At 35.7% G+C, this 18306-nt stretch overlaps 1 protein-coding gene across 7 annotated transcripts in view; it reads right to left on the bottom strand.

Annotated features, from left to right (window-relative positions):
- Positions 1 to 8479: 8479 nt before the first annotated feature.
- Positions 8480 to 18306, bottom strand: part of lmo7a (LIM domain 7a) — a 33699-nt gene continuing 23872 nt past the window's right edge. For all 7 annotated transcript variants that reach the window (XM_047814635.1, XM_047814636.1, XM_047814634.1 and 4 more), the window contains 16 exons: positions 17813 to 17974; positions 16487 to 16662; positions 16330 to 16393; positions 15967 to 16017; positions 14523 to 14548; positions 14307 to 14414; positions 13972 to 14064; positions 12872 to 13302; positions 12480 to 12521; positions 12271 to 12326; positions 11929 to 12087; positions 11445 to 11646; positions 11016 to 11210; positions 10393 to 10501; positions 9779 to 9881; positions 8480 to 9183 (listed from right to left, as the gene is read on the bottom strand). In XM_047814635.1, the coding sequence (XP_047670591.1) occupies positions 9161 to 9183; positions 9779 to 9881; positions 10393 to 10501; positions 11016 to 11210; positions 11445 to 11646; positions 11929 to 12087; positions 12271 to 12326; positions 12480 to 12521; positions 12872 to 13302; positions 13972 to 14064; positions 14307 to 14414; positions 14523 to 14548; positions 15967 to 16017; positions 16330 to 16393; positions 16487 to 16662; positions 17813 to 17974 (2000 nt within the window). In that variant the 3' untranslated portion in view covers positions 8480 to 9160. The remainder of the gene's footprint in view (positions 9184 to 9778; positions 9882 to 10392; positions 10502 to 11015; positions 11211 to 11444; positions 11647 to 11928; positions 12088 to 12270; positions 12327 to 12479; positions 12522 to 12871; positions 13303 to 13971; positions 14065 to 14306; positions 14415 to 14522; positions 14549 to 15966; positions 16018 to 16329; positions 16394 to 16486; positions 16663 to 17812; positions 17975 to 18306) is intronic.

Below are 18306 nucleotides of genomic sequence, written 5' to 3'. Positions count from 1 at the left end.
CATATATTCAATTACTTTAGTGTAACCGCATGTATATAGTCATTTTTATAACAATTTTGTGTTTAAGGAGAGCTTTGTTACAGGCATATAATCTTTACAGCCCATCTTACTCATGGAATTGTAAGAGACTAATGCTAGACAAAATAATAATAGTAATCATCATCATCATCATCATCATCATCATCATCATCATCATCATCATCATCATCATCATCATCATCATCAAGTATTCCAATGCATGGCTTTTATATGATACTTGTTGATTTTAGGCTTATCATCATTTTGGACCAAATCAAACTCTTGTACCATGGCAATGAACAAATGTTTAAATGTAGATTTTGTTCCCTTTTGAGCAAGGAAACTTGAGGAAGAAGAAATGACAGCGACAGCTCTTAAATACAATACTGCAGCATCCAGGTGCAATTATCCATCCACTATTATTTCTCACTTGTAGGTCAAGAACAAGAAAAGGCATTTGTGCTACACAAAATGTTATATTAAATGACCCATTGTGTGATATACATCACAACACTTCTAGATCTAAAAAATAGTATAAGAAAGGCAGGAACATCACAGAAAATAAGGCAGTGCATCACAAAGAATCCTTTTTTATTTAAAAGAGGAATTTGCATGTCTAAGCATGAAATATTGATCATGTTCTTAGGTTCAGTAGCCACATACTGCTTTGAAATGCAAAAGTGAGCTCTATTAAAAGGTGATGGCCAGTGTTGCCTAATCCTGGTGCTAGAGAAAAATGCTTTCTCTTTTTCCTGATTTTTCTGTTGAAGCGACATAAACATTTGCACTACAGAGTGACACTCAGATCAGAAATAAGAAGCAAGGCAATTAAGACCATGAATATGTGATTTGTGAAAAAGATTTGCTCTCTTTAACCACTCAGTGCACATTTGCTTCATTTGTAATTTTCTTTCTTGGGTAACATTCATACCTTTATAAAATGTCAGCTGTCAAAGGTGAATATATTCAAACAATACTGTAAGATGAGAATTTAAGATGATTGCCTTTCTAAATTAGTATAAAACTAACGAGGTTTGTGTGTAGTGGTTTAATCATTGCTCAAAAATTCTACACACCTCTCAGAGCACATATAAGTAGACCAAGTGCCTCTTTGGTCTCCATGGACCATCCAAGTCAAATCCTAACCCCAATAACAGAAAACAGCTCTGCTTCACCAAATGGGGCCTTGAAATGGCAGTGTATACATAGACCTGCACAGGAAGTAATATTTGAACAGGCTTTATCAAAAGCAGACATTTGACTACTACCATGCACAGCCTACTTAACCTGATGCATCATTCATCACACCAAAAATTAGTCACACTCAGTGCAGAGAGTGCCTTTAACAAAGCCAACTGTGAGTTCTTATTTCCTACATTAATTAAATTAGGCTTAAGAAGAACATTGATTAATCATTAATCAGATTTTTTACATTTCACCTAAGGCCACAGTTTTTACTAACTCAGTTTCATATTGCAAAGATACACCAAGGAAACAAAACCTACATCTTGCTAAGGAAGCATTAGCTGTGCTATACTGTATGCAAACAGAGATCAATGATATCCAGACTTTTAACCTGAACATTTAACATGCAAAATAAAATCTGTCTATTTTGTGCAAAATGACAAAAACAAGTATAAAACTGGATTTCACTGGATATGTCATAGACATTTATGATAATATATTTTCTGTAGTATCTTTAAAATTGGCAATAGTTGTCAATGGCAATGATTATGTGTTTAAGCAAAGTACAAAAACAATAGATTAATTACTATAGTCAGTAGGGTGCAGTCTGTTTGCAATCACAACAGTTTTTCACTTCGAGTATCAGATGTTTGTCAAAAGGTTTCAATTCACAGTAAATTTGCATCTTCACTTGGATGAAACACTATTTTGTGCATGAGAAAATATTTAAAAAAATCTTGAATTAGTGTTATAGATAATGAATGTTCATACAACGCAATATGTGAGCATTAACAAATCCACTGTGGAAATCCAATTACACAATTTCCAGAGCACTATGACTGAAAGGAGGGAATGGGAGACTGCAGCAGCCGGCTTACTGTGACTTATGGATTTAGAAGCTAAATATAGGGTAAAGTTAAATCTATCTATAGCTAAGTTGAAATGTCTGATTACTGTGCCTTATCAGCCTATATCTCCTACATTATATATGTGAACATTGGTGGGATACTAGCAAAGATTTGTAACCATTAAATGCTTCATTTTCCAGTGTGAATCCAATACCGTGACATCAACGGTATTATATCAGGAAAGCTTCAGATTCAGCCAAGCCTTTTCCTTGGATTAATAAAAAGCATCAGGAACATTTCCAAATAATACAGCAAAGATGGAGAATGCTTTCTATCTTTCTTATATGTGAACCAATATACACATCTTTCTTTAAAGAGGGTAAATTGTAAGCCTACAATAGGTGTAATAGAATGATACTTTCATAGCTATAAAATCATAATTTTCTTACAGCTAAAGTAGGATATATAATTAAGTCACCCTCTTTAAAGTTTTCTAGAGATTTATATTTATATATGTTTTACAGTTCCCTGGGGTATGCTCTATAATTACTGCAGATATTTTGAAAGTTTTCAAACAAAATCAAACATACAAATATAATTATCACCACTATCAGTTAACTAAATCTAAAGTCAAATACCAAGCAATAAAACAGTTTAAGACAGACACAACAGGTGAAATAGTGTGGTAAGAGTCTGAATCATGTTCTCTTAAATCATGTTTATCCTTAAATAAACAAATATTGCATTTGAAAGAAACATAGGTCAGTACAAAAGCTTTCAATTAGTCACTCAATATTTCATTGCAATGAAAGCTTGTAAAGGGTGGCAGAATGAGATAGCTCTTGTGTTTGGCTCACTTTATATACTTTGAGTTTGCATTATGTATATGTGTGTGTGTGTGTGTGTGTGTGTGTGTGTGTGTGTGTGTGTGTGTGTGTGTGTGTGTGTGTGTGTGTGTGTGTGTGTGTGTGTGTGTGTGTGTGTGTGTACAGTACGTCCCATCACTGGAACCCATAAGCAAAAAGATAGTTGTTTGAATTATATAATAATAATAATAATAATAATAATAATAATAATAATAATAATAATAATAATAATAAGAAGAAGAAGAAGAAGAAGAAGAAGAAGAAGAAGAAGAATACAAACATAATTCTATGGATTTAGGGTTTTTTATGTAGATAACCATATGCTATTCTGGTATAATGAGTTTCTCAAAGACCCAGATATACACAATAATATACACAATAATTACCCTGATTATCCTGGAGCTCAGAATGAACTGTTCTGAGAAGTTTTATTGGAAACACTCTTTTGGCCTAAGGGGTAGCATCCATATGGGTCATTATATTTTATATATATATATATATATATATATATATATATATATATATATATATATATATATATATATATATATATATATATGTGTGTGTGTGTGTGTGTGTGTGTGTGTGTATATATATATATATATATATATATATATATATATATATATATATATATATATATATATATATATATATATATATCTGGGCTGTTGCAGGCATTATTGTCACTGCTGCTATTCTTACTGCTACATGTTTTATCACCCAGACAACCTGTCAAAAGCAGCTGACCCCAGAACATACCTTTTTTCTCTGAAATAATTTAAGCTCTAACCACCGAAACCACTGGGCAGAATTTCCTACATTTTTGCTGAACAATGAGTCAATGGGGCAAAATAAAGGCAAATGGGGTAAAATAAAGTTGTTTGTTGTTTTTTTACTTTCATGAATACTTTTAAATTATAAATAAATTAATTCAGAGCTGTATAACTCAAATAAAATTATATGACATTTTCCCACTAACAGGGCCCTTAAAACTTTAAACTCAAAACAAAATAATTATTATGTTTTAATGGGACACTGGGGGGCACGGTGGCTTAGTGGTTAGCACGTTTGACTCACACCTCCAGGGTTGGGGGTTTGATTCCCGCCTCCGCCTTGTGTGTGCGGAGTTTGCATGTTCTCCCCCTGCCTCGGGGGTTTCCTCCGGGTACTCCGGTTTCCTCCCCAGTCCAAAGACATGCATGGTAGGTTGACTGGCATCTCTGGAAAATTGTCCGTAGTGTGCGATTGCGTGAGTGAATGAGAGTGTGTGTGTGTGTGTGTGCCCTGCGATGGGTTGGCACTCCGTCCACGGTGTATCCTGCCTTGATGCCCGATGACGCCTGAGATAGGCACAGGCTCCCCGTGACCCGAGAAGTTCGGATAAGTGGTAGTAAATGAATGAATGAATGAATGGGACACTGGATAATGAGTCTTTCTGTGATTGTTCTGATAGATTTCACCTTCCCTGCAACTATTTCCCATGCAACTGTGAAATAGTTGCATTTTTACAATATTTAAAAATAAAAAAATGCCTTTTTTGAATTACTTAATGAAATTCTGGTTTAATTACAAATTCACAGTAAATTATCATCCTCCTCCTCCTCCTCTCTGCCAAATTGAGTGCACAATTAAGGAAATTGCAGATTCCAGATGTTATGGTGAAAGAATGGAGCGCTTCATCAACTGGCAGAGGAATTTTCATGATTATTATTTAGAAAATCCCATACGCTCTGTCCAGCTCTAAATCCAAGAGTAAGACATTGTAAACACTTACATTCAGTGAACGAAGACATTACTGAAGATTTTGTTGTGAGTACACGATTCTGGTTTTGACCTTGTCTGTCGAGTTTATTGAATTTATCTTTGTCTACTACTGATAGACTTGTATCACGACTTTGACTCTGTCATGACCTTTGGATTTGTCTACTTTGCTATTTCTTAATAAGACTTTACACTTTCATCCAGCCTGTACCTGACACGAAAAGGTTTACTGTGGCATTTTTAATACCTCACAGAGGCTCAATAGAGCTGTATTCCACCAAGGAGAAAAGGAGAAAGAATATTTTTAGATATATATTTTTTAAAAAGCACTAGTCATACATGTATAGTTCAAGTTATTTGTCTGCAATTAATATAGCTAAATTGGTTTCTTTTTTTGCTGGCCTGATAACGTTTTATCTTTGGCAACTCAAATGAGGTCCATGTTGGATGTGATCCTTTTGCCATTTCAGCAGTCTGAATATTTTAAAAGCCAATCTGATATGGGAAGCATAAAACGGGCAGTTTCAAATGTGCATTGGCTTTGAAGGTTTTTTTTTTTTGATAAAATTCTAATTGACTGTGGTGGGAAATTACATATGATGTCATTGGTAGGATAAAGAAGGCCTGATGCCTCAAGAAAGAAATCACTGATTTTTGTGCAGTTCTTTTTGTGCTTTTGTACAGTTCTGAAAATATTACTAATAATATTCATACTATATGAGATATACTACAGTATATGAATACATCATAGTGCATTATAATATCAATATATATTAAACATTAATCATTTATGGTTATGAAAACAATACAAATACCTCGATATCCACTTCAGCAAGAGGCAGGACTGAAAGTTCAACAGAGAGGCTGTGCACAGTCTGTTGTTCTTAGTGATGCATGTGCAAGGAAGCTCAACAAACAGATAAAGAATATTTTCTCACAGCTTTGTGAAAGTTGTGGTGGAAGGAAGAGACTAAACAAACTAATATCCACACCAGACAATGTGCAATATTCCATACACATACTGGCCAAACAAGCTTATTCATCCTTATTTTATTCCAAGTTCTATCTATGATCTATCTATTTTGTAGAAAAATAATTCCAGTGAACACTGACATTGTTTTCAAACCATGTTGTGGACCAACATATTACTAAGCCACTTTATTTTTCCTTTAATCTTTATATATTCCTGGAAAACCACATGTTGACAATTCCTAAAATTAGTATGGAAATGGAAGAGAGGATTAACTGCAGTATTCTCATTTCTTTCCTCTGCTCATTATTACTGAATAGGTGTATAATCGGCTATGGCATGTCTGAAGCTGTGACTAGGCAGGATACTGTAAGATATTTATTCTAAAATATCTGTAATGTGCCATCAAGGGAAATTACAAATCAGCACAAGAAATGGCATTATCTGATCAGACATGCCTACTCAGTTTCTCTCATAAGAAATTTAATAAGAACTTGCCAATAATGGGTTCTTCTTCACCTCTTACATTTTGACTGTGAAATAGAGGCCTTGACCTTTTTCAAATCCCTTTTGATTCTCACACCTGAATGAATAATTCCCTTAGAAGGAAAGTACCATAAGGCACTTTATATTCAGGCATATGTGCCGCCCCTCTGTGCTTTGGGACAGAGCAAACACAATGCATCATCTAAACAATGACTGAAGGTCATGAGAACGAGATTGCCAGCTTATTAAATGCTGGTATAATGAGCAATCTGTACAATATTATTCTCTCCAGCAGAGCCAGACAGACTTCCCTTTCAGTGTTAACAAATCTTGACAGGTTTGATGTGAATGATGGCAAACTAGAAGGTGTAAATAAAAACTTATTGCATTATTAAAATTGCCAAAATAGATTTTAGGGAATTTCGTTTCACACCGGATTAGGTATTCTTATGAATCTAAAACAACTATTTGAAACTATTCAAATAGAAGTGATAATGGAAATCTACTATGAGTTAGGGACCAATGCTGAATATATTTGGCTTAACTCTTGATTAAATCACATTGCTTCACTAGAAGTCCATAAAACATTCTGTTGTAAACGCTTCTATTCAAGTTTGGATGTATCTTGGCTTATCAAAAAGAAAAATACACACATCTTATGTAGCTAATACAGGAGCAATGAATACAACCACAATCAATCAAAACCAACATTGTGGTGAAGCTCTTTGTAACTTTAAGATGAGACAATCACTCCAACTGACAAAGAAGCATCACTGCAAGATCCAAGCTCCCTTCTTTCATTCTTCAATCCAATGACATTTTTTCATAAAGTGTTACAGTATTGGAGAATTTTTTGGAAGACTTTTTTTTACTTTTTATTTGCTTCTGTATTCATTCATATCTTGCACACGCATTTATGGTCCCAAAACAAAAACCTAACATGATGCAATGTTTTGTACCAAATGCTATAGTCTTGCCAAAAAAACTGAATATATTGCCACTCTTAATTACTTTTATTCAACACTTTTACAAGTTTTCTTTAAACATTCTCCAATTTGCCTTATTGCCTTAATGCTGCCCTACAGTACAGAAGATGTTTAAATAAGCACATCATGGTAAAAAAAAAAAAACAAACAAACAAAAAAAAAATGCTATAATTTATGCCAACTAAAATTAGAAAGAATTCAGCCTGCAGTAAGAGGAGGACAGTGGATGTGTGAGATGTGGGAAATCCTCATTTCACAAAAAATCTTCAGTGAATATTCAATCATTGACGGAAAGTCATTTGCAATATCCAGGGTCTTTGTGAGGCTGCATATAAATGATCTATTTTGCATGGACAGCAGAAGATAACATTTTAGTGTGACACTTTCTAAATGAGACAGAGTACCATAAAAAAATTAAAAGCTCTAAAAGCTTTAACAGTTATCGTGGTTTTAAAGAAGCAACTAACTCATTAATTCAGACCATCTTACCATGAAGTACTGCTGAAAATTATTCTTAATAATAATAATTATTATTATAAATTAAAAATATTAAAACATTTAAATCCTGATATATTCCATCTTGAACAAGGTGAAAATTTATTCAGCTATTATTGAGCAGTATGCTTATACTGATCTTTTCACTTCATGGATGCATTTTGTATTAAAAAAAGAAAAGATCAAAATAATATGGAATCAAAATGAAATGATAAAAAAAAATTCCTGAAAGCAGTATAACATTACTCTATAAAAACTATGGAGTGAAATGTGTAATATGGCTCAAAGTACATAGATATCTCACCATCATACACCAATCACTTTTTGAAAGGCTCATCCCAGATTAAGTCTCCCATACCATTATATTAACCTCCACCCATGCCACAACATTGTGGATTTTGGCTGCTGGGATTTGCCCATACAGCCACAGGAGAATTAGTGAGGTCATGCCCTGAATACAGACAGGTTAGCGCTCAATACAGGCCACTTAACTTTCTTTCATAATAACCCTGGCAAATCATGTCTTCGTCTTCATTGCTTTAGCAGCCGGCAATAGGGGCTTTTAGCTCCAGATGTTATTATCAAGGTGTAATGCATATAATGTGCAAATATAATATGCAAATTTAAACTGATTAACGATATGATAAGGAAGAGCTTATGTCTAGTGTACTACTGTAACCTAATCAAATGTAGTCCATGCCCTGTTTGCTCTGCACACATAACCCATTGTTCTGAGATGTGTAGAATTCCTTAGGTACACACAACATATATATGAAGTAAAATATCAACAAACAACTCAGAAGTTCATAACTGTATGTCGTATTAAACTGGAGATCAATTCAATAAATGTATACTAAGAAGTGCATTTTGGTTTGGTCACTTTATTTACAAGTATTTTAGTAAATACATTTTCTTTTGCATGTATTTAGATTGTTTAACTTTGTGGAAAATCTTAATTCAATGTCTTAAATGAATGCCACAAAATTCTTCCTACAAACCATATCACTTTTAAATATACTCTTATAATAATTATTCTAAATATATTTATTCTAAATATTTATTCCCATCACAAACATAAAGGCACAATGAAGAATAGATGACAGGATATTTGATAACACACCATAACATACAGAAGCCTGATGAAGATAGACTTAAAATGCTATGAGAAAAACAGCAGGTTCTATCAATCCAAAAATTACTACCAAAGAGACCTCTATGAAATATGTCCAACATGACAAATCATCAAAAACTTGCTTTTGTAAGGAACACAATGACAATAATTTCAAATACATTGCTAGTTTCTAAGTGAATGTACAGTATGTCCCTTGTACTTTGTGCAAGCATAGTTAATAATACTTTATGGAAACATAGAACTTTCCCCCCCTTCTTAATAGGTAAAAAGGAAGCACATATGTGTATTGTGTTATCTTGTCTGGCATCCTACTGTATAGTGTTCTTGTCCTCATGCATAACTCCAGTATTAGTGTTCATGGTTATGTATGTGGACCAGGTTCTTCTTCAATCTGCTGTAATCCAGTTAGGTCACATGGCAGTAGGCTGCCCTGCTGTAGAGGGAACACCATTTTTCATCAAGTCAAAACAACCAGAATTCTTTATTATTTAGTTTGACTTTTGACATACAAACTGGTGACAAATGAAATAAAAAAACATGGCTCTGTTTTGCTGTAAGGGGCATTTTTCCGGTGAGCTTTGAGTTCATTTTTCTCCTTAGAGAAAAGCATCACTGAAAATCAATACAAAGTTATTCTGACTGATCACTGTCATGAAACATTTTTATCCTGTTAGGAGTGGTCTTGTCAAGGATGAACATGTTCCCATCCACAGGGCACAAGGGTTCACTAAATGGTTTAACAAATACAAAAATTATGTAAATCATACTGTATGTTATAGGCTATAGAATCGTCACATATCAACCCAGTGAGAGAATCTGTACTGACACTTTAGGCATTCTCATCATCACCATCATCATACCAATTGTGGGAATGTCTTTTGGAAGAATCATGTTCATCCCTCTAGAACAGATCCAGATACTGTATGTTTAAATTCTAGCTTTTCATAGCAACCCAAGACACTTCACCTTATTTTTTCTTTTCATTTGTCAATTGTCTCTAATCATGTGCATAGTGAAGGATGGCTTACTTTTGAGACGCATATAGCAGGAGTTACAGAAGAGCTGTTTGTTTCGTATCCTGACTTCAGCTCCACTTTCTGAGCCACCAAGGTCAGCTTTACATTGACAGCACTGAAATATGAGACACAGGGATGCAAAGTAAGAAGACTGTGTGTAGGCCAGGTGCAACACGCTCCTAAATAGACAGATGATCTCTGACTCAGTGAGGCAGTAAGATACCTCCAACATAATAAAAATTCATATAAGAGAAAAGCATTCACCACCAAGCCCAAGAACAAGCAGAAAACAAAAATAGACACAGGCATATAAAACGCATGAAGCTTTTATAGTGGGGAGCCCAGCAGGGATTATGCAACTATGTTGATATGCAGAAATAGAAGAAGAAAAAACAGTGAGATTAATGTAAATTCTCCAGATGCTGGAGTGTTACAATCATCTTGATGTAGATGCAACCATTCCAGAGAGACACGATGTTAGTTCCAATTATTCATTATTCCTTTTCAGGTATGCAAAGTAAGGAGTATCTGAGTAATTAGATCTTAAGTAATACAGGTTAGATATTAAACATTATCAGACAGGTTAACCCAAAACCCAGTAGAAGGGAGTTCAGATGAACTCTCACCTTAAAGCATTGTAAATGAAAACAGAGCCCGAGGGACTCGATGATCATTGCTGCTCCTTTGCCAAGTGGCATATCACAGAAAGTACACGTTTTCTTGCCACTGACTGACCTAAATTACAGAATGTAAACATGACCTGAGAAACCAGCAAAATGGACCACCACATAATTAAAATAACTCTGTTTGTGTTGAGGTGATGATACACTACAAAAGGCATAAAAGGAACTAAATGTTATGAACTTTATTCTCCAAGTGTGCAGTGTTTTGTAAATTGTAACTTGGGAACTGTATAATGGCAATGTAACTCTGTAAGTCAGGGATTTGCTCGAGCACACACACACACACACACACACACACACACACACACACACACACACACACACACACACACACACACACACACACACACATTTAATTAAATGTTTAATTGGTGCTGCAATGATTTACAGTTTTTGAAAAAGAATTGTAAACAAAGCAAGGCAATGACAATAAATTCAGCATTCCATGGATCCTAAAAATAAATTCCAGAATTATGTTTTTCAAAATTTAAAATCCAGTTTTTTGAAGCTGTTAATGTGTATTAGATTCAGACAGAATGCCGAACTAAAAGAATGCGTCTCTGTACCTGTTTCGTGAGGATGGCTGATTCTCAGTTTTTGTGGAGGCGCTAGATGTGGACTGGGGCAAAAATGGCCTACTGGAACTCAGAGATGTATAAGGACGGCTATAGTCTGGGATGGAAGAATTGGTCTCTGGAGTCCATGATGACCTCCAGGATTGGTGATTCTTTGTCACGTCCAGGTTGTCCAGAGACTCACCCCTATAGAGCCAGCAGAAAAGCCAAATCGCACAATCAGTCACTTTCATATAATTATGCCGCTATACTGAACAGCATACGTGACCTTAGGCATGTTTGATATATACATATATATATATATATATATGCATTGCACTATAATATATAGTGCTATATATATATATATATATGCACTATAAATTTGTTCACACACTCTTTTTAATACTGTCAAGTTAGCTAAATATGGCATACACTGACCTCCTCATGGGAATGTAGGCTGGCTGTTTGTTCACATTATTGACACTACTTTGTCGGATCCATTTGTTGTCTGGCAGCAATGAAGTCTTCTTTTTCATGTCCTGAATGATCTGCTGCCTTTCTACTTCAGCCTGAGATACCGGCTCTTTCCTATTCTGGTAGGCCTTATTCAAAGTGCTCTCACCCAGACCACTGCTTACAGCTGGAACAAGACATGATTTGATCAGGACCTCAGAGATAGCATTATAAATAGAAATACACATGCACCGGATCACCTGATTTCAAGACAGCAGAAGCTGTAATCAGACAGTTGGCTCACATGTATAGCACGTATACATGGCTTTTATTTCCTGAATCAAGTTCTGGTGGACATTGATTGAATGGTGAAGGCAATCAGACTTGATTACAGCGATGATCACAGATTTTTGCTGATCAAGTGATTGAGTGGGCTTTATAATTGACATGGTCACAAGCCATGGCCCACCTCTCTCTGGGTTACTGTATCTCATAGCACTAAGGAGGTTTCTCCTCTCTAGTTCCAGCTCAGATGCAGCTTGCTGTCTCAGGATATGAGGATCTTTCTTCCTTCTTAACTCTTCCTCCAGAAGCCAACCTGCCAGACCCCTGTGCTTGCTATACACACCTGCATAGAGCCGCACACACACTGACACGGCTCTGACAATATTACTGTAGCTGTAAGTTCTGTGAGTTAGCTCCTTTATACAAGAACTTGTGTAAGCCTTAGTTCATTGTTACTGTCAGGCAGCAGGATCTGATACAACGTCACTTTCGACACACTCTATATTTATTAATTGAACATACTGACCTTTAATATCATTTTTTTCTATGTCATCCAGCTCTGGAGTAGATTTGGACTTGGCCCTGCAAAATTGTTAACCAAAAAGAACCCAAAATTTAAATAGGATATATTTAGTTAATAAAAATTAAAACTTTCATTATATATAATTAGGTAGTTATTTTTTGTTAAAAGCACATCAGATGCAGTTTGTCACACAAATAAATGATGAAATTTACCTGTGTGAGTAGGATAGCTCAGGGAAAGTATACTCCACATCACTGTGATCAAACAGCAAAAGCATCACAGAGAAGCAGAGGTTTATAGCATTTAAACACAGATGGACACAAATGAAAATGACTGTGGCCTGGTTTGTGGTTTAGTTGTTAATGCATGACAACACACAACAGTGAGTATCTGTCATTCACAGTAAAAGCATGCAGTAATGGTATGGACATTTTTTTTTATTATATACATGAAACATGTATAAGTATGAAACATGGTGCCACTAAAATGCAGCTGCAGCAAACATGCAGGGCAACAATTACTCCAAACTGTTTAAGTAAGTTCTAATTTTCAGCTAAAGTTTAAATGCATGCTCAGGAATCTAAGAGAGATTACTGCTACTTACTTTGCCTGAAGTCTCTGCTGGGCTTCTTGGCGCCTCCTCTCCTCCTCTTCTTCTCTTTTCCTCTGCAGTCTCAGTGCCTCTTGCTCTCTTCTTTTCTTTTCCTCCTCCCTTTGTTTAAGCTCCTCTTCTTCCTTCTTTCTCTTTTCTTCCAGACGTTTCTGTTCTTCCCTCTTTTTCTGCTCTTCTCTTCTTTTCCTCTCCTCCTCAATTTGCTGCTCTTGCTCTCTTCTTTTCCTCTCCTCCTCAAGGCGCTCCTGTTGCTCCCTTCTTTTCCTCTCCTCCTCAAGGCGCTCCTGTTGCTCCCTTCTTTTCCTCTCCTCCTCAAGGTGCACCTGTTCCTCCCTTCTCTTCCTCTCCTCCTCTCTCCTCCTCCTCTCCTCTTCCTCTTTAAGTCTTGAGGCCTCACGTTCCATCTCGAGGCTCCTCAGCTCCTGTTTAATGGCATCACAAAATATTTCATTATTATTTTTTTATAAAAGTTTGCTTTTTCTTATTTTTGCATTTTTAAATGCAAGCAAATATTGTACATCAAGGTTTCTAATTCTCAAATATTAATGCTGTTATTGTGTTTTTCTGTCATGTGTAACAGAGTCAAGGCACATGGGTATGACTTGTGTACAGCAATAAAGTATTCTATATAATAATGTTTTGGAAATATTTTTTACTTCAAGTTTAACTATTTCTCTCAACATAAAAATGTCCTTCTCTTAGATACTTTTCTGATGATATGGAGAAACATTTTAGGCAAACAAATGACTGGATATTACATTATCAATGGTACTTGTTAATCATGCTAACTGATGCTTGCTTTAAATCAGTGATGGATTCACTATTATTTTATGTTACTCCAATCGACTACATTGTTGTTGGTGTCCTTTGGCTCTTACCACAGCGGACCAACTGGTTCCCATATATTTGGTTTGGCACAGGTCTTATGCTAGATGCTTTTACTGCTGCAAGCCTCCCATTTTATCATTAAGAGTTAACCCCTCAGTGGCTGGGTTGGTTCCCTGACAGGGATTCTTAGCCACGCTACATTTTAAATAATGCATCTCTGATTTTTACTGAAGTACACTGATTCTTAATAAAACACTTGATACCTCTTGATATTGTTTTGTGCCTTCTGTTACAGCCTCCTGCTGGGCTTTTTCAAACTCCTCCTTTAGCTTTTCTTGATCACGTTGATACTTTTCCTGCAGGAAAACAAATAGAATTTATTTTTCATGCTTTGGGATACACACTACCTAAATCAAAAGTAAAAATTTGACAGGAGTATCTGTCTGTCTGTCTGTCTGTCTGTCTATCTATCTATCTATCTATCTATCTATCTATCTATCTATCTATCTATCTATCTATCTATCTATCTCTGTGAGTTTATCTGTACTAAAAAAAACAGACTACAACTTTTCAGATAAAAAATAGGTGGTGATGTCACCTGGAGCTGGCGATCCTGCTCTTTTTGCCACTTTTCCTGTCGCCTGCGCTCTTCCTCTGGGTCCCAAGACCAGCGAGTAGAGGAGGCTGAGTGAGAGGGAACTGGTAGCTAGAAAACACCCCAGGCATATTTTTCTCATTTAGCCAGAAAGTACACATTTGGTATAGTAGGCAACTACAAATTGTACAAATATGATGAGCAGACACTTTCACTTACTTCTGTGATCTGATTTTCAGATCCACCTACAAGAAAAATGCAAATTAACTCAGAAGTCAGGAGAGTAATTTTTGAAATGTAACTTTTTAACATGGCAAAAATAAAGACATATTAATTGTAACATGCAAATAAACACAGTAAAACATTTTTTACTCATATTTTTTGTGTATTATTTCCAATTTACTTGCGATTTAGTCACATGCACAAAGCTGGCAATAAGAACCACTTGAAAAGAGCCCATACTTTCAAATATAAATAGTCAGATGCTACATGCAAGACACCAGACCCATGCTCAGCACAGCATGCAAAAAAGGAAAGAGGAACATTGTGTGCAACCTGAACACCATAACAATACACATCACACAACATCCTACTATAGCATTTGCATCAGTGGCCTTAGGCACTAATTCCTAATAGAGCAAGAGATGAAGACATGTACGCCAAGAGGGGAAAACAGCATGCTAATCAGTATATCTCAATATTTTTACTAAATAATTTATTCAAGAATGCAATATCTGACAGAGAACTGATCAGAGTTGGCCCAGCATACAGTATATTATAGCACTGACTCTAAAGCTACGTTCATGCATTCAGTGTGACATACACATCCATTTTTTTTGCTGAAAGTCAGCAGTTGCTGTAATATGAAGTCCTTAGTAGATATTCCTACTAGTGGTAACCATAGTAATAACATTTATCAGCGTGTTGCACAACTAGCATTCTACATGAGAGCAAATCAGCTTTCTTGCCACTAAAATGAAACATTCTAGAGGGAGATCTTTTATCACGCATGATATGATGCATGTTTATGTATGCATCATATCATACAAGATGAAGGAAAAACAGTTGTTGATCTTTGCCATAGATCATGTGTGCTCTACTCTTTTCACTCCCATTGTTAAATTAAACTTTTCTCAACTGATGAGTTACTGGACATGACTACACATGCTACAGTACATCTAGTCGCCAGTGGTTGCTGTTGCTCTGGTGAAAATGATCTCTGGTTACTTTGTCACTGCAAGTCTCTGTATGGGTGAACGTAGCAATAGAGGGTCTTTGGGTATTGATATGGTTTTGGTATGCAGTCTTATGGACCCTTATACTAGTTTTCTCTACACAAGAATTGTTCTACTTCAAAGAAACTGCAAAACTTTAAACTACAAAAAATAATTTCTCTTTTTATGGTTTCTATTTTTTCATATTTTAAGCCCTGAGGCGACTGTAGACAGCATATCAGTCTGTTGATTTGGAAGTACAATACACATTTAATGCTGTTTACCACAGAGAGAACCCACAACACTGACTGTGTTGTCTACAGAGCCTGAAGGAAGAGTACATGGGTTACAAGGGCTTCAGCTGTGAGGAGGAAAAGAAGGATGACAGCATGAAGGCCTAGTAATGCCCAGCACTGGAAATACATAGTGAACAGGGGCTGCTCTTTTACCTTGTTCAAAAAACTCCGATCTCCTTTTAAGGTTTTTTAAAGAAATGGGTTCTACATGGATAATAAAGAGATTAAACAAAGGAGAGAAATTGAAAAAAGGACAAGGAACAACTCATATAAATTAAATCCAGATTCATGGATTGACATTTTAAACATTGAAAATAAGTTTGTTAATATTCTTATGAAACAACTGACAGTGAATAAAAAAAACTGAAAACTGAAATGCAATATGCACAAAATCCCAACCAAACAACAACAAAACAATAATACAGTACTCTACACACCAAGCATAAAACACAATATATAGTGTCTTTTTTGTATAGGCCAGTCAGAACGGGTAATTCTATGAGAAATATGTTTTACCTTCATTTCTCAGAAGCACAGGTTCCTCATTAATTCCACCATTAATGCCAGTGGATGGCAGACGCTACAGCATAGTAGAAAAGAGATATAAAATCATTCAAATATATTAAAGCAATGAATAACCACATTTCTCAGTTTTATTGCTTAAGGTGCTCACATTGACGGGCTGAGAGCTGACATTCAGAGGTTTCACATTGGGATCCATGCCCCGGCGTGAGGTGAAGTCCAGGTTCATGTTAGCATTTGTCTCAGGGGAACCTAGAGGATCCGTAGTGGTGAGATTGATGACCTTATGTCTTTTAAATTGAAGGGAAGGTAGGTCTTTTCCCCAGTCTGATAGTTGCACATTGAGAGTCATAGATTTTAAAACAAAGAATTAGCAATTACAATACCAGACACATGACTACACACAAGCGTCTGAGAAAGCAGTCTTCACTATCAGGTCTATGTTTTTAAAAGTGGGGTTTGACAGACAGACCACCTTCCCCTTCCCCTAGCATGCAAGCGCCACACACCAGTATTACCAACAAGCATATACCTTCCACCCAGTGAGAGGATAAGTACATACAAACAAACTGTGGCATTAGTGTTAAAAGATATTATAAGTAAGAAGTAGAAGAACCGTATGATACCAAAGTGAGCATGTAAATGTTTATAAATGCATTAATAATTGCAATGAATGGGATTCCTGGTGGTATAGATTTGTTGGTAAATATAAAGACTGGTACCAAATAGCACACCATAGTTTCACATACTGGTATAATACTGCACTAATCACACAGTATACAAGGATATAAATACAGCAAACATACACATATGTATCCATGTAGCATGAGAAAGATAGATGTTAGGATCGAAAGAAAAAGATTGGCAGCACATTAGCTGACAGACACACAGACAGACACATGCACCTAGTTAGTTAAGGTATATAAAATGTAGAAAACTGAATACTAACTGACTATTTTTCAAGTTTTAATTTACATTTGGTATATCCCCATATTCTTAAAAGTATTTCTTTTAAAAGTTAGTGTTGTAGTATTATTAGAAAGTATTATATTAAAGTAGTATAATAGTGTGCTGTTAAGTTAATTATCTGAATACACACTATGAGGAGAATGCTTCCCTTATTTAAACACACTATTTTAGATGTGCCTTTTTTTAAAAATGCCATGGTATGTCTTTTTACCGGCCTGGGAAGAAGAACAATCCCACAGTCCTACTTTAATGACAACTACAACATTCAAAACCTCAAAAGGAAACAAACAAAAAGATTTGAGGACACAGCCTGCTAAACTAACTGTAATACCCAGCAGTGACACTGATTAACTCTTACTGTACATAATGTGTTTTGTTTAATAGGACACTAACTCCACTATGAAGGTGTGACCGCTTGCATCTGCCATACAGTACCTGCAAGAGTCACTTGAAGGAGTTGTTTCCTCAGATCAAACACTTAACATGTTCTTACAATGGTCAAACTTACTGTTCTTTCCCTGTCTGCGAATGTCCATAAACAGGCTACCATCCTTCAGGGCTTCATCCATGCTCCTTTTCCACTGTTCATAGCTCATGTCTGCCACCTTCTGCCCATTCACTGCCAAAATCTTATCCCCGACCTGCAGGTGGCACAGCTCTGCTGGACTGTCTATAAAAATGCACATTTTCAAAATCATTAAATCGCTTCCTCTTTCTTTTATTAAAGCAGAGCCTTATTTGGCCTTCCTAGATTTTCACCCACCCACCACCAAGCAGATTCTCCCCATCTATTTTGGAGATACATGCAACATATATTTGATTCGTATTACAAATCACATTGCCACGGACAGATCCTGAGCTGTGATTCATGACTGTGAAGGAAATAGATTCCATTGCCAGTGATTAGATATGCTGAACCCAATTATAAAAAGTTCATTAGACATTCTTGTGGAATTCTTAAATTCTGTCAATTTTATTCTTTTTAACAAACTATAGAAATTT

This window comes from Tachysurus fulvidraco, chromosome 6, assembly GCF_022655615.1.
Source record: "Tachysurus fulvidraco isolate hzauxx_2018 chromosome 6, HZAU_PFXX_2.0, whole genome shotgun sequence".
In the NCBI taxonomy this organism is placed as follows: domain Eukaryota; kingdom Metazoa; phylum Chordata; class Actinopteri; order Siluriformes; family Bagridae; genus Tachysurus; species Tachysurus fulvidraco.
This window is presented reverse-complemented; position numbering and strand designations above follow the sequence as displayed.